The 24,861-nt window shown below is 36.4% G+C and overlaps 1 protein-coding gene across 3 annotated transcripts in view; it reads right to left on the bottom strand.

The window, feature by feature from the left end:
• LOC108974602 (alpha-tocopherol transfer protein-like) overlaps window positions 1-6,639 on the bottom strand; it is a 36,405-nt gene extending 29,766 nt beyond the window's left edge. Inside the window, exons 1-2 of one of the 3 annotated variants that reach the window (XM_018942557.1) lie at window positions 6,574-6,639; window positions 5,190-5,336 (exon numbers count right to left, since the gene is read on the bottom strand). Coding sequence is in view for 1 of the 3 variants with exons in the window: in XM_018942531.1 (XP_018798076.1) it covers window positions 1,201-1,258 (58 nt within the window). In the remaining 2 variants the exon portion in view is untranslated. Of the gene's footprint in view, window positions 1-1,200; window positions 1,909-5,189; window positions 5,337-6,141; window positions 6,294-6,573 lie in introns of those variants that run through there. The other 2 variants (XM_018942549.1, XM_018942531.1) reach the window with 2 other exon arrangements.
• Between the last annotated feature and the right edge of the window lie 18,222 nt (window positions 6,640-24,861).

Genomic DNA, 24,861 nt, shown 5'->3' with positions numbered 1-24,861 from the left:
TATATTTATTGTTATAATTTTCTATAAAAGTATAACGGGAAAATTAATCAAATTCTTCAATGTCCGAGATTTCAATAACTTTTCTCAAAGAAGTTTTAATAAATAATTACATACTTTCTGTTAAAAAGCTAATATAGTCGAAATTGTATTTACTTGTATGTACATAACAGCTGAGCGTTCACAGTTACATTTACAAATCACATGTTCTACAGTAAACAAAAGGTACGAGCGCATTCGTAACTTTTAAAGGGAGAATTACAGAATCAAGACAGAACTTATAGCCAAGGTCGCGTGAGTTCGTTGTCAACAGTTGAAACGTGAGTCTGTGGAATTTTTATATTAAATGTACAGATGTAGGTAGTGAGTGGAGTGCTACAATTGGCAAACATGACCGAAGAAAATTATTATAACTGAATTTATGTACGCAATTATTTTTTTAGGTGAATGCGGTTGCTAATCTTAACAAGTTTTTGAGCATTAATTGGCTCATATTTTTCCATGCATTAGCGGCTAGAACAAAATTTCAGCAAGTTTTAGTGAGTTTGAGTCTGACAGCGTAAATGTCGACTCAACCTTCACGTATTTTATGAAAGTTTTTTTTTTGTCGCTGGCTAGTATTCATTTTTATACGCTGATTATATTAAGTTTGACAGAAGGAAAAGTTTGAAACTCTATATATATACATACATACATACATATGTTTTATTTTGGTTTCCTGCGCAGGGTACATTAAGTTAGCCAAGAAGTTTGTAACAGCCAGAAGGAAGCGTCGGAGACTTTATAAATGTATATAAATGATCAATATGTTGAGCAGAGTTGATTTAGCCATGTCCGTCCGTCCGTCTGTCTGTACGAACTAGTCCCTCAGTTTTTAAGATATCATTTTGAAATTTTGCAAACGCCATTTTCTCATCAAGAAGCTACCTATTTGTCGGAGCTGCCGATATTGGACTATATGGTAGTAACTGAACGATCAGAATCAAGTTCTTGTATGGAAAACTTTCACATTTGACAATGTATCTTCACAAAAGTTGGCACAGGTTATTTTCTAAAAGAAATTCACCTGTGAAGGGTATATTAGCTTCGGTGCAGCCGAAGTTAACTTTTTTTCTTGTTTTTTTTTAATTCACTGTAATATTATATTCTTTTTACTATTAAAAAAGTAATAAACATTTTTGTTATTTTAATTATTTGGCTCACCAAACGTTGCCACACCATTAAGATGTGTTACCGGCAGCTCTGCACTTATCAATGCCATATTTTTACTGCCGTTGTAATTGTGTTTATTTTTGTTCAGCAGTTCTTTGAAAACTGGTCGTTCAAGTAATTATAAAAGCTTGCAATCACTCTAACTGCTTGTTGAAAAAATCGTTATTGACAAAGTCACAGTTGTGGCAAGTCGACGCGTTGTTAAACAATTATTAAAATCGCACAAAATAGTGTAACCAGCACTTCTATGTAACTGTATGAACATAAACAACAAAACACTAACACATATTTATGTGCCGTTATTTGAAATGCATTTAGTTATTTGCTAAGAAAATACTCGACGCGTGTAAATGAGGTTATGTAAAAGGGCACTGCAGCTAACAAAAGCAACAAATTGAAATCATTTGCTGTAACGAAAGCTGATTTTGTTGCTACAATTGCCGTTATTAATGTAACCAATACACAGTAAGTCGCCCGCGACGGTGCACTTGTGATATTTATTAAACGATTTTCTTTGCCTTTTACTTATTTTTTTTTCTTACAATCTCTTTATTTCTTAGTTTTTCTTTGCACTTTTGACAATCTCGCACTTGCGTTTCTTACAACAAATTATTGGCACAATATTTTCACATGTAATTTAACACGTCCTAACACGTTTAAATCACAATATACGAACCGCCATGAACGACCTTCGCTCTGCAACTGTGTGACTCACTTGAGTGGTACAAAGTTTTATGCCAAACATTTCTGTTAGCTGCCCAGGAAAAAAGCGGTGGGTGAAATAACAATAGCATAACATAACAATGTTCACGAAAAGTCAGCGCTATGCTTTTGCTATTGACAGCCAGAGCGAAAAGCGTTATGCTCAGCTGTGCAAAAAACTTGTAGTTATGTTCGTGTATTTTTGATTTTGATGGTCACTGTCTTCGCATTGCTTCTCCCGGAAATGCATTGCTGACATATGTACATATTTACTAATGAAATAAATGTTTATAGGCTTTCATGCTGTTATGGACATGTGCGCTGTTAGCAACAGTGGATAGGTATATTCGTAACAGCAGAGTGCAGTATACCCACGAACAACAAAAACTGTATTCTGCGTTCAGTATTTAGTGTTTTACGAGTAAACATATTTTAGGAAGCCTCCCACCTCTTATTTTTAGTGCTTGAGCGTTTTAGTTTATTCCGAACAGACGAGGTTTGCTTAAAATGGGGGTAATCGAAAATAAAACATTGCAAATTTACCTTGTTTGCTGCAATGAATTTGTATACCCGGTATAGAAAATATTAACAACTACATAATGGCAACTGACCGGTGTGTAGTGGCCACCAACCACTAACAAATTTTCATTACTTATGTAAACCGACTACTGATCTTTGGCAACTGAGTTTAGTAGCCATACAGAATAGAAAAAAAAAAACGAATGTAGTAGCTATAGGAATGAAAACTGTACGTTAATATTATTTTTAATTTTTAAAACGCCAGCCGCAAATTGCAAATAACAACATCGTCTGTCAATTTTTATTTTTTTTTCTTGGTTTGTATTTTTAATGAGACCACTCGGCAGCTTTACTGAAATACTTTCGAATCTGTTCTGATTTACGTACCTGTATAAACTAAGTAATGACCGTTACTGTACTTAGTGGATACCGATCTAATTTAAGCTACGTATAAAATAATCTTTAGAACAATTTTCCCCTTTGGTAAAATAGGCTGCCTTCTACTGGATCTCGGACTACTTGCTTTTTTATGAACTTTGTTGATTTGGTAATGACCGTCTAACCCTTATCTCAATATCGATCTGAAATTTTGCATAAATCCTTCTCTCTCCAAGAAACTGCTTAATAGTCATAACCGAACATATCGGATCACAATAACATATAGCTGCCATCTAAACTGCTCAAGCGCACTTCAAGTCGATATTATAAAGATATTGGTTCGCCAAACTTATTCGACCAACTGACCACCGCGGCTGGTTCGAATTCCAGCCGGTGTCCTGATTATTGTAGCGTTTTCAAGCCGAGATTGCTGTCATTAAGGTAGATTTACTGCTCCGGAGTACAGACATTCAAGGCTGATTAAGGAATGCCTAATATCATTGTCAACAACATCAAGTCATTTTATAAAAGTCTGGTAATGGTATCAGCCCACAAAGGAATCGCATTTAATAGCAAAATTTATTTATAAACTGGCTAAGGAAATTTACCCCACCTCTACTATCAGTAGAATGGAAACGGGTCGGTGATCCATGTCCTCGGGTGTTCTGTTACTGCATAGCTGGGCTTGACGGGAGCTTAGCCAGCTCTGGGCTACCATTAGTTCTTGCGGTGTTGCAAGAGCTTTTGCACTAAGATCGATCGAAATACTCAGTAAGGTTAGCCTCTCCTTAGTTGTGGGTGTTCTATTAGGTAAAGAAAAGCAAAGAATACGCCCGTAATTGTCAGAATTATTACCAAGATCGAATCAAACACGCCTGCTTAAATCAATGATTCTAGTTAGAGAATTAAGCATGGTTCAATTATATGGAAAAATATACAAGGGTAAGAATATGTTTTCATTGGGGGTGTTTTTTATGTATTGGATCCCAAATCCAGCGCACAACCTTGGAGAGGGATCTTTAGCTCGCCTTCAAACGGATGTTCTTTGGCTACCCAGAAGATACTTTGTCTGATAGCGGAAGTTGTGGGCTGATGGAGCCATAATCGTTTCTGACCACTCCCAAGTGAATGTCGCTCAGAGAACTTTCTTCACTTATGTGAACTTCTACATATGGCTTCATAATGCTTTGCTCATTTCATAGAAACACAATCTCCGCCAACCACCGTGAGATCAGCATCCTCAACATCACACATAGGTTCTATTGAGCGTACTGTGTGAATGATTAAATCCCACCATCAACAAAGTCCCTATCAAGGGGGCTTCAGGCCTGGAAGATCAACAACTGACCAGATATTCACCATGTGCTGGCGTATTCTATTGATATCGATATTATTGGTCATAATAACCGCGCTGTTAGTTCTGCTTTCTCCAGGTTGGAAAAAGGAGCGCAGCAAATGGATTTAATAGTGAACGAGGCAAGACGAAATATCTCCGGTCATCAAAAAAACAGTCATCGCATTCAAGACTCGGCTTCCACGTCACACTTTGACAGTCATAACTTCGAACCCGCATACGCAACTAACTCTTTCAAATAGGGGCTACTTCAGATTGAGTAGACAATTGAAAGTAAAGTCACTCATCCTCTCCGCAATGTGAAATGATACAGAATCATGGACTCTGACTACATCTGGCTAGTCGGCGTTGCGAGTTTTCGAGAAAAAGGTTCTGCGAAAGATTTATGATCCCTTGCGCGAATACCGCAGTCAATGAAATAATGAGCTGTTCGAGATATACGACGACATTGGCATAGTTCAGCGAATTAAGAGATAGCGGATAAGCTGGCTAGGTGATGTCATCCGAATGGATGAAAGCACTCCAGCTGTGAGAGTATTCGACGCAGTACCCGTCGGTAGAGGGACAGTAAGAGGAAGACCTTAACTCCGTTGGAACGACCAAGTGGAGAAAGCCTTGGCAATACTTGGAATTTGCAATTGGCGCCAAACAGCGAAAAAGAAGAACGACTGAAGCGCTGTATGTTTGCTAACCAATTGCGTTGTTAGACATGCTTCGAAAACTTCAAATCTAAAAAATTCTATTAGTGAGTTGTTCTACAGCGAATCAATTGGAAGACGTGGTACGTCTTATATTGAAAGTTCAGTGGTGCTAAATCAACTTGTATATTCTTTCACATTGTCTGACTGGTCGACGTCAATAAAGAAGAAGAATAGTTGCATTTTTTAGCCAGAGTTGCATTTTGCCTTTAAAAACATAGATACGACGAATTGCACTTTTTTACACACGCAAATAGCTAAAGAATTTTATATTCCTTGCATTTTTTTATTCTATTTTATATAACATATTCACTTATATTCATACTCACCAAGTTCTTTAAAAACAGCAAACGAATGAGGAATCAATTACAAAAAACACAATACTTCCAGCAAAAGTTCCACGCAGCGTTTAATGACCAAAGTGCCGACGACGCCTAAGTATTTGACCGCTAAAGAAGATAGACACAACGCGCAAGCTAAAACAAAAACAAAAAACACAATTGAAATGTAAATATACTTTTGATTTTATGCGATTTCATTAACAATTTGTTTGTTTTGTATTTTGTTGTTTTTTATATTTGTTGTCTTTTTTGAATTTTTTGTAGCGTGTTTTGCGATTTTTATACACTTGCTAAAGAATTAACCATATAAATACACATATGTGTATGTATGTATGTGTGCGGCATATGCAAATGCCAATTTTTATACATACTTATATATAGTATATATTCTCGTATAGATGTGTATGTATATATGTAAATACATGTGTATGTATTTTGCGAATTTAATTGAAGGTTCCCGTCGATATTAATTCAAATGTACTCGTATATGTATGTATGTCAAGTACACTTTTTGACACATTTAAAAAGAGGGGCGGCACATCAGCAGTTTTTTCTAATTTATGGTATTTTTTTCGTGACATTTATATATTTTAGCATTTCACATACTGCATATATGTATGTATATATACATATGAATGTACAAATATACTTTCAAACACAACAAAATTTTAATAAATTTTTTTAGATTAAGTTTTTTTCTTTATTTATTTATATACATATATTTTTTTTACTGTTTTTTTTATATATTTTTTTTAAATTTATTTTTTTTATATTTTTTTTTTTAATAATTTGTATTGTGTATCTCTTTTTTTTCGGTACTTTTTCATTTTTTATTTTATATATATTTACTTTATATATGTATGTATATACATATATATTTTTGTAATGTTTCTTTATTAATTTCATTCATTTTTAGCTTTTTTTTTAAATATATCCTTACATTATTGTCTCAACGTTACTTCACTGTTCAAAACTTCAATCACAAATATTATTGTCCTTTCACAAAATGCGAATTTCTACAAAACACTAAGCTTTCACTCATTCGACCTTACTCACGCGCACGCTTTCTTTGTACTGTGTCTCATTTATTCCGTATAAAACTATAAACTAATTTTTTAAATGCAATTCAATTTTATACTGAATTCATTAGATTTACATGAGTATGGCCCCAGACTCAATCAACAACAAACAGCAGCTCAATCACGATACGCGACAAACGGAAATCAAGCAAAGAGCAAACGCACGTACCCACTTACATACATACATACACATCAAAGTGTAAATATTTATATGAATATACTTAGATATGTATTATTAATTGATATAAAATTCAATCAAAATCAAATGCAATTTTCTTATTAACATTGCATACTTCTCTCGCTGTGTACGTGTGTGCAGTGTTCTCTAAGGCAGCTTTTAAAATAAAGTGATACTCTCAGGTGGTTTGGAATATAAGTCAGTTTTGCTACTACTTTGCTTATTTTGTTGGCAGACAGGTAAAACAATTATTCACATTGGTCAAAAGGTGATGCACTGAGAAAAAAATTGTGTTACTACAAATGTGTTTAAAAAATAAAAAAATTTAAACTAATGTTGCAACATATGAAACCTAAGAAATAATTTCCATACAAAAACTTATTTTTGATTGGTCGATTTGTATGGCAGCTATATGATATAGTGATTCGATCTGAAGAGTTTGTTCGGATATTGTATATGTGTCTAGGAGTTGAGTTGAGTTTGCATGATAGCTAATTGTTAAAGTGGGCTGATATATGTAGCAATTTGTGAAACCATAGAAAGAAGAACTCCTCAAACATTTTTTTTGCATTTTCTGTTTTCTTATACCCTTTGAATTAATGTAAAAACCGACTTTACCATTGGCAGGTTTCGAAAAAGACCCAAAAATAATAATAACGCTCGACGTTCGGAGCGCAAACCTCAAACTTTAGGCGCGTTTTTCGCAAAACACCCTTTTATAAACTGGTGGACATGATTCGGGTCGAACTACCGATTTGCTTAATTTTTTTTTTTTTTAATGTTCACAAAGCGCCTGGCTATCATCGTCCCTCATGATTTTTTATAATTTATGACAAAATGTATGTAAAAACACATAGGAAATATTAAAAAAAAAAGGTTAATTATAATACTTTTTTATTTATCAACATTTTTTCATGATTCTAGTAGGGACGAACCATTCACGTACTTTTTAAGAATATATTGGGTTCTTGTGTGTCTGATGATCCAAATAAGAAAAATCGTTTCCATTCACCCAGTCATTTCTCCGACAGATGTCATCAAAAAATTCCGAAAAAATTTGTTTATACACTCTACGAYATACTTCATGATATGTGAAAAAAGTTCTATTGTAGAATAAAAATTTCTATGAAAGAAATGTGAAAAAAACAGTTCGGATTACCTCACTGACCTCTTATCTGCCGCCAGTTCGGTGGGATGTCTGAAGGTATGCGCTCTCAAGTGCTTAATTCTTGGTCTTCCAAACGCGAGACAGTCAAAAAGGAAATGTTGAGTTGTTTCCACCTCATCTTCATCCATACAGGTTCTAGTAAACCCAATCTTACAGCACTTTCATAAGGATTAAGGAAAATATCGTTGACTAATCTCATTGGCTGCCGCAATTCCCTTTAATGTTATGGGTTTGTCACCCGCGTGGTGCACTACTACTCGGCTGCGTCCCTGCACTTTCTCGTCTTCAAACACCTTTGGTTCGCTCGCTGTCGAACGCTACATCTTTCCAGCGATATGCTTCTCAATGCGTTTTGCAAACGTCGAATTTGAAGCATTGCACCAGTTACGAGTAGCGAAATGTGCCCGACCGTTTTTCATCTCCTCTATGGTCCTAGCCACGTCTTTTGCCCTCGACTTGATTACATATTCCGACCGTGGCCTAATATCGTGTTTTTGCCTTCAACTCTCCTTGCTTGGCTTCTGCATGGGCTCTCTCTTATTGCTTGAGTAAGAACCCTCGGTCACCTGCACAGGAGAACGAAGAAGTTCTTCTTCCGTTTTCCATATTTATGCACACAGCGCTCTCATGATCTGAATCTGCGTGGCTGCGGCACCCATGCGCTGTAGACCTGGCTTGGCAATAGTACTACAACCACCTCACCCTGTTTCTATGGCAAGTGAGGTGTAGCTGTTTGAAGGATCGCTATGCCCACCAACGGGGTAGTAGCCGTGTCTCTCATCGAAGCTTGGACTGATATCTCAGTCCGCTTCGTTCCTTTGTCGACATCGACATCGATGTTGAATTTGAATGAAAATTCGTTTCTACCTCTAGCCTTTTGAAGAAGAAGAAGAGCATCCCCATTATTCTTAAGAGGTAAAAAACAACATTTCTTCAACATTTTTTTCAGTTTCTTCTTTATATAAAAAAAAGAAATGTTTGGAAAAAAATATTTTAAACTCGACCATTGCGAAGTCATTTCCAGTGACCCCTGGGAAACATAATTCGCCCGCGTTGGCAGTATAACTTACAAGATATATAAAGTGAAAAAATCTTAACTTACAATTTGAAGGAAAAAAACTGAAAATTAGATTTTTGGCAGACATTTTTCCAAAAAAAAAAAAAAATCAGTGAAAACTTCGCGACATTTTAATTCAATTAATAATCGAACTTCTTCGTCGAAGTCTTTAAGAATTCTATCTCCTGTGTAAAATTTGATGAAGATCGGTTGTGTATTTCTCGAGAATCTTGTCAATCGACTTCAAAAACACATTTACGAGAAAAATGCATTTAAAGACGGCGCACTCAGCCCAGCTGGCCTCGAGCGCACAAGTTCTCAATGCTGTGCCTCCGAAATCCTAACTCGGATCAACTAAAAAATTTAGGACAATAATCTAGATATTCTAAAGTGTTGTTATTAAATAAGACAAGAAAAAATTCGATTTTTTGAAACCCATAAACCCATGTAACCCCTTAACATACTCTTTTAGTCGGTCACTGGGTTCAACGCCTTCGCTGCTTATACTAAAAATTTTCATGGCATATTTTCATGAATGTTTAGTTCGCGAAAAACGCGTTTAAAGATTTAAGTCTAATTTTGAAAATAATTTTGAACGTTGAAAATCCTTTTCAGGCAGATATTTTTAAATATCGAGATATGAAAAGAATTTTTTTTTTATTTTAGTTATTTTTTTAATTTCGTTTTTTTGTTTTTAATTTCGAAACTAGAATACCACGTAGTATTCTCTAGAAATTATTTTATTTACAGTGTATGAATAATTTTTAAGTAAAAACGATTAGCATAAGCCGCATTAAATTACTTTAAATGTAAAGTGCATAGAATGAGTGAAACACCTATTTCTGGAAACAATGACAAGATGCAATTTAAAATAAATATACGAGCATATAAATGCATTCGTTACGTAAATGCATATATATATATAATATTCATAAACGCTTTGTAGATTGCTCTATATTTTTATTCGATGCTCTCTTGGCACTCACTCAGAAACTAGTACGTCAATGACTTATACTATTTGTACACGTGCTCAAGCATAGTAAAACACAAATACCTATAAACTAGCTTAGTAGTGGACAACAAAAACAGTATTAACTTAAAACAACAACAAACATATCGATTAAAAGTGGAAGGAAAACTACAAAGAAAAACTACTTCGTGCCGGAGGTTAATAAAGCTCAAACTCAATTAATTGTCTACATAAGCTATGCGTATATTTATATGGCACTGTAAGCTGGTTAAGCATTGTTGTGACATTATTACTCATAATCATTTGTTTGCGTTTGTGCGCATGCGTGCAGTGCACTCCATTGCTAGCACGTTTAGCCGCAGTTAAATGTCAATTTCAATTTTAATTTGCACTTTTTTGTACTTTTGTAATAAAAAACTATTGCGGCAGTAAAAGTTTAGCGCCACAGCTGGCGGAGTTTTATAATTTTTTGTTGCTTATTTATTCTCTTTTAATTGCTAGTTTGATATATTTACCTCACAATCATAAATTATTTGTTGAGTTTACGCATTTGTACTTTGCGCTTTCTATTGCTTAGTATTTTACATCCGATTCCTAGTATTTTTTAAGCAAAATGGTCGATGTTGTCGGGTATTATGTTTTTTTTTTGATTATGATGAGATAGCAATCTGTAAGTATGGCAAGCACACGGGTAAAGACTTGTGTATGTATATTTTAATACATATTTTTGGTATTTTTTGGGTTTATTCTTCTTCTTTATTGGCTTAGACAGCGCTTGCGGTGCTATAGCCGAGTTAACAACAGCGCGCCAATCGTTTCTTCTTTTCTCTACGTGGCGCCAATTGGAGATTCCAAGTGTAGCCAGGTCCTTCCCCTTCCTTTCCTTCCCCCAACGATTGCTGCATCGAATACTCTCAGAGCTGGAGTATTTTTATCCATTCGATCGACATAACCTAGACAACTACTATGTCCCTTAACTCGCTAAACTATGACAATCTCGTCGTATATTTCGAATAGCTCATCCTTCTATTGACTGCGTTTTCCATTGCCCATGCGCAAAGATCCATAAATCTTCCGCAGAACCTTTCTCTCGAAAATTCGTAAGGCCGACTCATCAGATGTTCTCATCGTCCATGCCTCGGCACCATATAGAAGAACGGCGATGATGAGTCGAATTTTGGTTTTATCGACATCGACTCAGTTTTTGAGCGCCACTCGCTATATTTATACCCTGAACAGGGTATATTAAGTTTGTTACAAAGTTTTTAACACCCAAAAAGAAGCGTCGGAGACCCTATAAAGTATATATAAATGATAAGTATGTTGAGCTGAGTCGATTTAGCCATGTCCGTCTGTCTGTCTGTCTGTATATATACGAACTAGTCCCTCAGTTTTCAAGATATTGTGTCGAAATTTTGCAAATATCATTTTCTCTTCTAGGAGCTGATCATTTGTCGGAACTGCCGATATCGGACCACTGTAACATATAGCTGCCATACAAACTGAGCGATCGGAATCAAGTTCTTGTTCAAGTCCTTTTCACATTTGACAATGTATCTTCACCAAAGTTGGAACAGGTTATTTTCTAAGGCAGCAATGTAATCTCCGAAGAAATTGTTCAGATCGGCTTACTATAGCATATAGCTGCCATACAAACTGAACGATCCGAAAAAAGTTCTTGTATGGAAAACTTTTGCATTTGACAAGATATGTTCACGAAATTTGGTACAGTTTATACTCTAGCAAGGAACGACCTGTTGAAGTATTACTTCGTGGAAGTGATAAGACATGTAAGTCACGGACTACTCCAAACACTCTCAACACGTCGGACAATACGGACTAATGTCGTGCTGGAATCTGTACGGGTAGCTTCTAAAGCACCCATGCCCACTTAGTATTTCCACCAATGGATGACCGGTATCAGTCTGCGGGCCCCCTGTCCTTTGTGCGTTTGCCACCGCTGTTTCCATATTGTTAAGCATTTGACTCTCTCTTCTCGTTTGGCTCCTATAAACGGCTCTGATAACTTAAATACTCACTCGTATTCGTCTCCCTGGATGTCAATGTGCATCATTCTAGCTATTATTATAAGCATCGCAATATTGTTCGGAAAGTACTGATAACCCTTCAAGCCGACAGCCTGCGCCCTATCCTTATTTGGTTGGCATATGACTTAATGTCTAGCGACTGGATCCATATCCGCATATAATAAAACCGATCTCAATACCTTTGCGAATAAAAATCGCCGTCTGGAACGCACGCAACCTTTATTGGTCATTGCTCATGGTAAGGCCTTTTGGATTTTATTCGCTTTACCTGCAATGTATTCTAGATAATTCTATTTTAAAGTTTCCTTCGTTTATATGGCCAGACGTTTAATTCTACCCTCTACTGCGAACAACTGGACCGCTTGAGGCAGACGATCGACCAGAAGCGTCCAGAATTGGCTACCAGGAAGGGTGTAGTGTTTCACCAAGACAACGCCAGACCACAGACTTCGTTGATGACTCGTAACAACATGGCGAACTCCCTTGTTATTGTAAAGTTAAAATCAAAAGAGCCTTGTGAAAAGTGGCTGTCCAAGTTCTTCGCAAATAGGGAGGGGGGTATTATAAAATTGCCGTCTAGATGGAAAGAGATTATCGAACGAAACGGTGTATATTTGAACTAAATTAGATCACTGTAACACTTTTCTTAAAGCATTGAATAAAAAGCAAAAAATCGGAAGGGTGATATTTGACAACCTAATATTTCATAAGATTTTGAAAAGAGCATATGTCTCTTTGGGGATCCCCTAAAATATACAATTTTATTTATTTATTTAAGTTTATTTGATATAGCATCCCTTTTTTTTATTTTATTTTTTTCCTCACATTTATAAACACTCACTTATAGCAGCTGTTATTTTTTGTGAAATCCCGCTCTGGTTTAGATATTCTGGGCTAAAGTTAAGCATATGCTTCGGCTTTAAAATAAATCGAATAAATTGAATTAAATTTTCAAGGTAGACCCAATTGTTTATAAATGCCTAATATATTATAAATATACGAAATTTAGTACGTTTTTGTGCAAATTGAAGAATGTATAAACACGTGCTTAATTTAAAAAATGTTCACGTTGCTTTAGCTGATTTGTCACTTGATTTTTACAAATATAAAGGGTGATCCAAAGAGAGGTACTTTTTACAATAACCTTTTTTGACAGATCACGCGTGAGTCTTGTCAAGCTGTCATGTTATTCTTATTCAATATTGTTTGATATTTCAACATTGGAAGACTTACCCAATTCCCTTTCTGTAAAGGATGTGTTGCGCGCGCTTCGCTCAACTTAGGTCAACATTATTGGGCTACTGAGCATACTATTCACAACACCAGATCCTCATCTTGAAGCGCAGCATTCATTATCAGATAAAATTCCACCGAATAGACGACATCCAACACACAGTGAAGAAAATCTAGTAGTCGTAGCTAAGAGTGTACATGAAGACCGTGGAGAGTCGATTCAGCGCCGTTCGAATCTTAAATTGAGAGCTTATTCTACTCTTATTGGTATTCACGCATTTCATTCACCAGTTACTGCTCGAACGAATAATCGAAAATTAAACTCAACGGATGGAGGAATGGATGAACCATCTGAGACGTAGCCGCGATCAACATTTGAAATTTTTTTATCTTCAAAAAATAAATGCCAAAGAATGTTCTTTCGAATGATAATTAACATTCCCCATTTGAAGTTCTGTGTTTTTTCTTCAAAAAAAATAGGGAACCTCGAAATGGATCACCCTTTTTAAGTAAGCCAGAATTTTAATCACTCATATTTACATACCGAATGACAAAGTATTGCCCTTGTAATATTACTAAAACAAATTTAATTTCATCACTAATTGGTTTACATGTTTTGCCATTATTCGCAATGAATTCAAGTACAAAGTAAAACAAGTGGGCGCTTCTGAGTTTATTTACTTTTAGTAATTTGATTTTAATTATAAATTTAATATACCCTTCACACTTGCATTTCTTTTAGTAACTATTTGTTCAGTTTATTATAATCCATATCAAATTTTGTGAAGATACCACGTCAAATGCGAAAGTTTTCCATACAAGCCCTTGATTCCGATCGTTCGGTTTGTATGGCAGCTATATGTTATAGTAAGCCGATCTGAACAATTTCTTCGGAAATTACATTGTTGCCCTAGAAAATATTCTGTGCCAAATTTGGTGAATAAATCTTGTCAAATGCAAAAGTTTTCTATACAAGAAATTGATTCCGATCGTTCAGTTTGTATGGCAGCTATATGTTATAGTGGTCCGATATCGGCAGTTCCGACAACTTATCAGCTTCTTGAAGAGAAAATGATATTTGCAAAATTTCAAAAAGATATCTTAAAAACTGATGGACTACTTTGTATAAATATATACAGATAGACAGACGGACATGGCTAAATCGACTCAGCCCAACATACTGATCATTTACATACAGTATATACTTTATAGGGTCTCCGATGCTTCCTTCTGGGTGTTACAAATTTAATATACCCTGTTCAGGATATGAAAACCCAAAAGCGGTTGGAACATCGATACTTTCCGGAACTGGTCCCCAAATATATTTTAATAATCTCAGATCTCAAGTGTTATTATTTCAGAAGACATGAACCAAAGCGAGTTTGTTTGCAGAGATGCTACTTTTCGATAATATTTTTGTAGCACAATTTGCTTCAAGCTTTTTTTAAGATCTGAGAACAGGAAATAGTCGCTTGGGGCCAGATGTGGAGAGTACGGCGAATTCGGAAGCTATTCTATTCATCCTTCAAACAGTACAATAACGCTCGATCAGTCCACGCGGATGATGACATTTTTCATCCATTCTCACATATTGTCGCAAAACTCGAGTTTATTACGCTTCATCAAACACTGCTTCGAGTTCTCAACTCCTCGTTGTTTATAGTCAAAATTGAGCTCGCGCGACACACACTATACATAGAGCTTTCTCATGCCCAAATATTCGTAAATGATATGATGTACACTTTCAGTTGATATCTTTAAAATGCCTGCCATCTCGGAAAACTTCACTTTACGGCAAACCAAAATTTATTTTATGGATTTTCTTGATGTTTTTTCCGGTAACAATCAGTTTTTTGAGTCCAATACGTTCACCGTCTTCGCTGCTCATTTCACCACGTCCAAACTTAGCCTATCAATCCTTGACGGTTAATTTTTTTGGGTGAGTGAAACAGTGCTTGAAGAATATCGTTGTGTTGAAATCAGAGATATAGCAGAGGATCTCATCATCTCTTATGGATCGACTCAACATATTTTATGTGTGTCAATGCTAGATTCGTATCCAAAAACTTGAATATTTCGAAAAAAAGGTGTCGAGTAAAGGTCGCTAAAGAGTTGTTTGGCTAAGTGGCCATTAAAGGTTTACGGGTTTAAAAAAATCGATTTTATGTATTGTCTTATTAAATTCGACAACACTTCTAGAATATTGCCCTTTTCAAGTTGGACCGAGTAATAGTTTCGAAGGTACAGCCTTAAGAACTTATGTGCTCGAGGCTAGCTCATCTAAGTGCGCCGCCTTTAAACGCGTTTTTTCTGAAACTGTGTTTTTGAAGTCGGTTGGCAAGATTTCACCGATCTTCATGAAATTTTTCACAGGTCTTTGAGATACAATTCTTAAACACTTAGTCGAAGAATTTCGTTTTCGATTATAACTATTTAAAAACAAAAAAAGTGTCGCGAAATTTTCACTGAAATTTTAATTTCTTTGTAAAAATGTGTTCAGTTATTTTCTTTCGTCCAAGTTCTAAGTGAAAGTTTTAACTAAAACATGTATTTTCACTTAAGATAATCCTGTAAAGAGTTATCTTGACACGTGGACATATCTTTTTCCGAGGGGTCACCGGAAATGGCGTTGCAATGGCAGAATTCATAAGAATTTCTATGTCATCAGTGTATCTACATATTTCATTTTTTATATGAGAAAAAAATTGTTGAAAAAAGGCGGTTTTTTACCCGAGGAAACCCCTTAATCAAACGCATCATTACTGGTGACGAAGCGAGGGTTCATGAGCATGATATGCTAAAAAAAAGTAAGCCGCAACTGAAAAAAAAATCAAAATTCACTGAAAATATTGAAGGACATCCAAGCCGAGGCTTATAATATGTACTAGTTTGGCCCGGCCACGCGTTGCTGTGGTATACATTTTATACTATTACTCATATAATTTACAGTGAAATCTGCCATAAACGGACACTGACGAACCAGCCTTTCTGTCCAGGGTTGTTCGCTTAATAGATTGTACTTATTTATATCAACAAATTGTGGGACCGATCAATAACGTAATTGAAGATGTCCGCTTAATGGAGCGCCCATTAAATGCAGCTTTCACTGTATTTCTATCTTCTAAGTTGCTTCAAACTGGATACTGTGTGCTAAGTTTGGCTAAAATCGGTTCAGTAGTTTAGGAGTTCATCGCGGACAAAAAACGTGACACGTGATTTTTATTGGAACGCTTATATTTATTGGGAAGCTTATTTTGAAGGCGATAATAATTTGTTAATATATAGTGCAGTTGCCAGTCCGGTTCATATTTGATGGTCAGATAGTACGAGGTTATTTTTCAGACGCTTTGTGGAAAATAATTCGAATATTGCCTACGAATATGAACAATATATTGCATTTTGGTGGGTCTCTCAAGTATTATATCCAGCAATGCGTTCTGACATTTCACCGAGTATACTTTTAATCTTTGGAAGCAATAGCATCGACTATTATAGAACATTACAAGTACAGCCAGTATGCAAGGCACTCGCCGAGTTACTCAAATACAGGAACAGCATTTCCAAGAAATATATGTGTATAAATTATAACGGCTTGAAATAACAGGTTCCGAGTAGAGTGAGCCGCAGAGTAAAGTTTACTGAAGTCAATATGTTCTCATGTGTGCCATCAGCTGTGATAATCTATAATTGTTAATGAATATGTGTTGAAACATCACTACAAGTATTTATAAATAATATACAAATGTACATATATGTATGTATGTGCTAAAATGGCCAAAGTACAAAATGACATTGTTTGAGATGTATTCATCAACTTGATCATATCGAATATGTACATTGGATTTTGCGAGCTCGTAGTGCGACTCACTCCTACTCTTCAATTGTGGCGGCAAGATTTCAACACTTAATCAAATCAACCAAAGGTTTTCAATTAAAAAACGAATTAAGAAATTAGCATGCGGGGATTTTTTTCTATTGAAATGTTCTGACAATGACTAGTTATTAACCGCAATTGCTGCTTGAATACAACTGAATAGCTTAAAGATCAATAACGAAATAACGACAGATATAAGATTTACATAAGGAAACAGATAATAGGAAAATGAGTCGAACGGAAGAGCGAAGTCGACCTCGATCTCTCACACTATTGACTCCTCTCTGCACCACCCTGTGCTTCTGATGCAGTTCATCAGTCAAGAAAACCACAAAAAAATTTTAATAGTCTCATGCTCTTCTACTTTCTGACATCTTCTACAATAGTAGTTACATGGCGTTCTTAATCCTATGGCATGTTCGCTTATCACACAGGGACATGTAAGTCTTTATTTCAGAGTTCTTATATTATAGATACAAGATTTGTCCGGAAAGTAATAAGACTGATTTTCTTTCGCCGCGACTGTAGTTCAGAGCTTGGGCGCTCCGACTGGATTCGGTAGAGGGCGTTCCTAGCTAACGAACGAGCGGCTGGTCAGTTGTTTCCGAGCACCTGGACAGTCAGGACAAATATTTTCGCGCGATGTGTTTTTGTGAGTGGTGTAAGCCGAAAATGCAGCGTTCGTTAGAGCAGAGGTAAGCGATTAAATTCTGTTTGAGACTCGGTAAATCAGCGACATAGACGTTTTAAATGATGAAGCATGCTTACTCAGATGTTGCTTTAGCAAAAAATGCTGTGCTTCGGTGGCACCAGGCATTTTTGGAGGGCCGGGAAGAGGTCGCTGATGATGAGCAAATCCAAAGTGAAAACGATACTGGTTGTCTTTTTTGACAACCAAAGGTTCCTCGTGGACAAATAGTTATCGCAAAGTTTTACATGAAAGTCCTCAAGAGACTCAAACGAAGGCAGCGCTGCAAAAACTCGGAAGGAGACCATTTTGTACGTTTTTAAAGAATTGTAACGATTGGTTCAATAAATTTTTTTAAACCGACTGAGCCCTAATACTTTCCGAACAAACCCTGTATTACAGTATTCTAGTAGACGGAAGGCGACTTTGGTGTCAAGTTTTGCAGAAAAGACAGCAACTCCCACTAGGTTATCTAGTTTCAAGCCACCGTATAGGTTCTAACCTCTGCGCCCTCTCCAACCTATTCTTTGGAAGGGAAGTCATAGTTTGGCCCGAATTTAAAATCAATTTTACAGGATTTCGAAAGTTTGTGTAGAGCCAGTAAGCTACCCGATGGTTAATTTCCATTAGGGCCCACCCATTACGGATATTTTAAGATTGTAAAATGCTGTAGCTGCTTTCTTTACCACAAATTCCAAGTTTGGTTGCATTCAGAGCTTCTTGTACAAAAGTAGTCCCAAATATCTGCTATTAACAGCCTGATACCATTTAATAATGGCAGCGCAATTTCTAGAATAAAAAATATTCATAATCATACGTTTCATAGTAAACAATACTAGATGCTAGCATTCAGGTTCTGTTCGCATTATACAGCCCATCGATTAACAGCATTTATTTTGTCTACATAAGATTAGTGTGGGTATTTCGGAATTTAGCTCTGACCAAAATTGCCACTTCGTCAGCGTAGGCCACAACATGTACCCCCTTCTTTTCCAGATACACAAACATTTTTGTTCATTGTTACGATCCGGAGAAGTGGATATAACACGTCTCTTTGAAGTGTAACCCTTCATACATCACTGAAGCTCCCAGCGTTGTAATTATTAACCTGCCAAAGTGCATCTGATCAATTAATTTCCCGAAAGAGGCTTGATTATCTACATGTGCCTAGTTTTGGAATAGACCCGTGAAAATAAGATCCGCACACACGACACTCTTTCGACAATTGAACTTGGTATCCCCGCAAAGCTAATATGGATGTGTAAGCTAACGTTGAGCAATACCAAAAGCTTCGTCAGGATCGGGAAGGACCAGTCCAAGCCGTTCGATACCAAACGATGTTTCAAACAAAAATAGTCCCTATGGTATAGATATCATTGGCTTCAACAACCGCGCCGTTAGCTCTTCATTCTTCAGACTGAATAAGAAAGCGAAGCGCATTGGTATGGTAGTGATCGGTCATGTTGTCCGGATGGTTTAGAACACTCCAGCTTTGAATGTTTTCGTTTCAGTACTCGCCGGTGGAAGCAGAGGAAAAGGAAAGCCTCCACTCATATCCGGTAAGCTAAGTTTGTACCTATAAAAAGAAGGAGAACTCTGCTACAATCTTGCTTGCTATCCAAAAAATATCCAGAGCTTGATTTACATATTGAAAACATATCCTTATTTTTGAACGTATAATCCCTATTCTAGACTTTATTTACTCATTATCAATACCTTTTTCCCCTTCTATGGTCTGAAGTCAAGAAGATCGTCATATTAGATCGAAACTCCTATATGTTATATGTATATGATCTTACAGCTCCGTCATCGGGTCTTAATATGTCATCTATTCACACAGTTAGTGTAGTTCCATCACATTAGTCACTTTTTTTCAATCAACATTTGATCCGAAACGCACCTCAACTCACAAATAAGATTTGCCAATGTCAAATGTATAGAAGACAAATCAACAAACAGGTCGATCTAGAAAGTAAACACACCCAACTTAACTACACACTATGTATCCATTTGAAGTGATTAAGTGCAATAAAAGCTCATAGCTCATATCTATCTATCTCGATACATATATACCGCTCAAAGTCTACAGGTGAACAATGCTCACCTTCTAACAGCGACTAACTTGTAAAAGGAATAAGTTTTTATATAGGTGTATATATATTTACAAAAACTAACATACATTTGTTGGTTTACTGCCAAATGGCTTAACGCTCAAGTTCGGTTAGTTCATTCTAATTACCCATTTAATTGCATATTTCTGACCTTATCGACTTTACGTAATCAGTCTCAAATATTATCTGCTACTATAATTATTTATAGGATATTTATTGCAATTGTTGTAATAGAACAGGTTTCATTTTAAACAATTGTTCAACGTGATCATCTGTAATGACCAATTAATACTGACTACTTTCCAGGTAATAATATGTTAATGAAAGTGGCAACTAGCGCATAAAAAAGCTTTAAAACTTTATTCCATTGACGTATTTTAGGTAGGTTGCCTTTTATGTTTCGAGATGTGACAGCCCTAGTGCTGCTGTCAGCGCTATTTGTGTTGTTTACAGTAACTTAAAATATTCATTTCGACCAAAAAATGGGATTAAATCGCGAACATTTTCACACGATTATTTTTTATAACTTTCGACATGGATTATCTCAAGAACTTAATTCAGTATTTAGCGATGAAGCTCCATCAAAGACCAGTAGTTATCGATAAATAATCGGTATCGGTAAAGTCCTGACCTGGCACCGAATCAATTATTGGCACCTGAAGAGGCGGTTGATGCGTTCAGACGAGTGTCGGGGAGATATATCAATCTGAAAGGCAGAAGTGATCAAAGTGAATCATTGGTGGCTATTCTTCTTCAAAACTGAAGCTGACCATAATGTTACAGTCCTTGGGAACACTATAGATGCATGTTTAAGAACTTGTTCGAGCCTGAATTGGAGCATGTTGATGTGGACGAGCTTTGGTTCGGTGTAACATGCTGCACAGCCAACAAAACAACCAATTATGGAAGGAAACACAGCTTAACTATTTTTTATGGTGTTATACATACGCATGTAGTCGCTTGTGTACGCAGATAAATTCGAGGCGATTGGTCCTAACTACTGCAAAAAGTGGTCGAAAATCCGTCTACAATTTATTTCAGCCAGTTGCGGCGATCACTTGCCTGTAATCCTTCTTAAATTTTAATGCCAAACTTTTATCTAAATAATAATATAATAAAGCTAAATTTTTGGTGATAATAATAATTATAAAAGTATTAGTTATTTAGTAAAGGAAAAGGAAATCCAGACAGCTCGTTAGCCGGCCTCTCGGCATGCCAGGCAAGCTCTCTAAAGACTCCCGAAACCACGCATAGAAGAAACAATTGCAAGGTTGGGCGGTTTATCATCCAGGCCGTTGAGCACAGGCAATTGAGGATGACATGAGGATTGTGAAAAAAGCGCACAGATCGAGGTATTAGAAGTGTTCTTCAGATCATATCCATTATTACGCCCAATGGGTAGGAGTTACTTGGAAAGCAGAACCTTGCTATATAAAACTCTTACCAGGCCACTTAAAGGTCACGTCTGCAGGACTCGGAACTCCAACTACGACGCATTATTAAGCCCAAAACGCTGCGGAAAAGGAGTCTAAAATGATTTTCAAGCTTAGCCGTTGACTGCCAAAATGTGAGAAAGGAGGCATGCAGAAACGGAAGCTTCTAATATCAACTGCACTGAATGTTTTACTCTACGGATCAGCGTTATGGGCATACTCATTGAAGAAATACAACAGAAGTAAGGCCCTGGAGAAAGTGTGTCTGTAAGGGTAGTATCGGCATACCACACAGTTCTAGTCGAAGCAGTAACGCTAAAAAGCGGAAAGACGTCCGTCGTCTTGGAAAAGAGAAAATGTGGACGTTGAAGGAGTAAGAAACAAATGTCAGCACCACAAAAGAGGAAATAAAGAATAAAAACTTGGAGCGTTAGACAAACTCATTGGGAACAAATACATCATGGTAGGATGAACGACCAGGCAAATCAAAAATATAAACGAGTTGTATTGCAGGAAACATGGTGAAGTGGATCACTATGCTTCCCGGGCACGGATATTTTAGCAAATATCTACATAAAATGGAAAAAGCCGTAGAGCCGTCATATACATAAGTATATATAGAATGTTGTAGGCTGCATACTTTGCTCGGCCTCCTAATTGCCGATGACATTGTTATGACAACGACATTGTAACTGTCATGTTTCAAAACGAGAAAAACTTGACGAACGTAAGGAGTTATTAGAAGAAGTTCTATGGTTAAAAAAGAGGGACCTGGACGCATGTAATGACATGTAAGTATTAAGACGAGAAATATGGAACGCCACCCGAAAGTAATGCGTTGATCGACAACGGAAAAAATGCCACAGAGAAAAGGAAAAAATACATCAACACCAAAATGGAGCGTTTCGATTTTAAACACTTCGAAATTAATTTCGAAAATAGACGAACAGATCCCGCTTAGTAGTTCTCACAAAACTGTCAAGAAAATTGTAGAGCTTAGTTTAACCTGAGTCTCAGAGGAGCAGCATCCGAAGAACCCGACCAATATCAAGCAAAAGGAAGTTAAACATGCCATTGAGGTAAGCAAAAAGGTAAAATGGAAACAGCTACGCGAGGATGTTAACAAAAATCCCTGGGAACTCTGGTATAAAATATGTAATTTTGAAGAAGCTCGGAGCTCGAACCAAGTCACCTGACTTAAACGCTGCTAAAATAGATAGCATTCTTATCGCGATCTTTCCTACGTACGAAAAATGAGTCAGTGAACAAGAACAGGCTATACGACTGCCGAGAATCTCCCAGTTCACTCTGGCGCTCAAAACTAAGAAATCGCTCAGCCCAGACAGGATCTCAGCAGAAATATTCAAAACAATCGCCTGAGGACGACCTGCAGTACTCTTACACATGCACAACGCCTGCCTCAAAGCTGGCATGTTTCCTGAAAATCGGAAGAAACAACGACTTGTCCCAATATGCAAGGGAAAAGGGGATCCCAGCTTGTGATAAGTATACCGCTCACTATGCATGCTCGACACAAGGGGAAAACTCTATGAAAAACGACTTAAACATAGATTGGAAGCGGCTATCCGTGAATCTGGCAGACTCTCCCTCAGACAGCACCGCTTTAGACCCGAGAGGTAAACTCTAAGCGATATCCGAAGCGTCATTGAAAGTGTAGAAATTGCACGGCATAGATGCACCAAATATAAGTGAATAGTTCTGTTTTTAGACGTGATGGGCGGATATGATCAATACTTTAGAAAAAAATTTAAAATACCCGACCTTAGTAACAGAAATTACTGTACCATATCAAAGAGGGATCACGACAAATAAAAGTTACGTCAAGAGCAGCACGAGGGTCTATTTTAAGAGCAGATCTGTGGAACATTGGTTGCAGAATACTAAAACTTTAAATGCCAGACGAAACATATTTAATCGGCTACGCGGCCCAAGACACTGAGGAAGCCCGAAAAAGGCTAAATCAGGTCATGAATGGAACGAAAACTTGGATTGACGCACATAACCTCCCTGCTGACGAACAAACACATTCCTCTCATAATAAGCATGCAACGTCTAAGGATAATCTAAGGTCTCAAAAAGCTTTGTATTACCTACCCCTGATTAACCTTCTGAATACAAATCTAGTACGGCGCAGGAAAGGCAGCGAAAATCACCTCCTATCTTAGCAGACTAATAACAAACATGGAAGGGCTCACAAGGAAGAGAAAGCTCTTAATGTCGACAACCACTAGTGTCTTACCATACGGAGCAGAGATCTGTGCAGATGTGTTAAAAAAGGGAAACCGATGCATGGTATGGGCTCTTTAGTGACCTGCATGTCGCACACTCCATTGCTGTGGCGACAGCGCTGATGGTGGGGAAGGCATTTTCCAGCGCGTCACACGCAAAAAAACTAAATGACCGCCATTCACAGTGGAGTTGATGGCACTTCAAACCACAACCCACTGCAGACGAAGGGCTCAAATTGCCGCGAGAAACGAGAGTAGTTACCCTTGCGCAGCTTTGTTCTGGATACTGTAGCAGGTTTAACTTCTACCTATCCAGTATAGACTCCGACATATCCAATATATGTGCTGCCACCTCTTTGCTTACCCCTCCAACCCCACTCATCTGACACCCCTCTCCCTTTGGTCCGATCCCGTTGAAACAGCATGTTACTTGGGTCTTCCATTGGATGACTTCGACGACAATTTAGTTAATCCTTAACATCCTAACGGGGATTAGACAGCAGTTAAAACAATAACAAAAACAACCTGATATCAAGGCAAAAAAAAAAAAATATCACAGAAATCTTAACCTAAAAATTCAAAAGAAAAAACCATTTGCATCCAAATATAAATATCATATTTATTGTTGTTGTATTTATGTACATTTAATGGCATACACATACATTTAAATACTTATGTAATTGTAATTACTAAATTTCACTATATCTTATATTTTATTATATTATTTATGCTCTAATTATACGTACATGCATTTTATATTTGTTGTGGTGTGTAAACTATTTCAACAAAATATTAATACTTCGAGTACAATATTTTGCATTACACACATACATATATTTAAATCATATAACAATTTACATATTATTATTGTATTTCTTTGTCTTTTTTTAATTTTTTTTTTTGTGTTCACTTTTCTTTTAGCTACCTCTTGACTACATTTAATTCCATTTATACGTGCAAATTTCTTATCAGCTAATGACTATTATAATTAAGTTGCCTTTTTGATGTCTGCTTTTTATGTGTACATATGTATGTATACACTTAATATTAAATATGATTCATACATTTCACTTAAGTTATTGTTTGTATTGTCAGTATAAAAAGGTTCGGATCGCTCATAATACGTAAGCAGCACGTATGCAAATATGCCGTTAACAAAGGAAAAAAGTTTGAAATGAGGAAGGTACATATATAATTTACTTGTAAGTCTGTATGTACTTAGGTGTACTTATATATTAATATATGTACATACAGTATGTATGCAGATAGAAAAGAACTCAAAAACTCCGCACACAATTCAACTAAGTTTGCCTAGGACTACAGTAATTTACAGTTAGAGTTGTATATACAAATCTTACTAAACATTTATGATATGCTATAAAATTTTACACTATTTTTTTCTAATAGTTTTATGTATTGTATATATGTTGCAACAGCAGTTTCACTAGTTATTGCTAATAGTAGGAGTTAAGGAAGAAAATAAAAATAAAAATCTTGACAAATAACATACTAAAATCGATATTTCATATAGTTTTTGAGTTACTGCCTTCTCAAGTACTGACGCTCAGTTTA

Source organism: Bactrocera latifrons, unplaced genomic scaffold, assembly GCF_001853355.1.
Source record: "Bactrocera latifrons isolate USDA-ARS-PBARC rearing strain unplaced genomic scaffold, ASM185335v1 scaffold_112, whole genome shotgun sequence".
In the NCBI taxonomy this organism is placed as follows: Eukaryota; Metazoa; Arthropoda; class Insecta; order Diptera; family Tephritidae; genus Bactrocera; species Bactrocera latifrons.
This window is presented reverse-complemented; position numbering and strand designations above follow the sequence as displayed.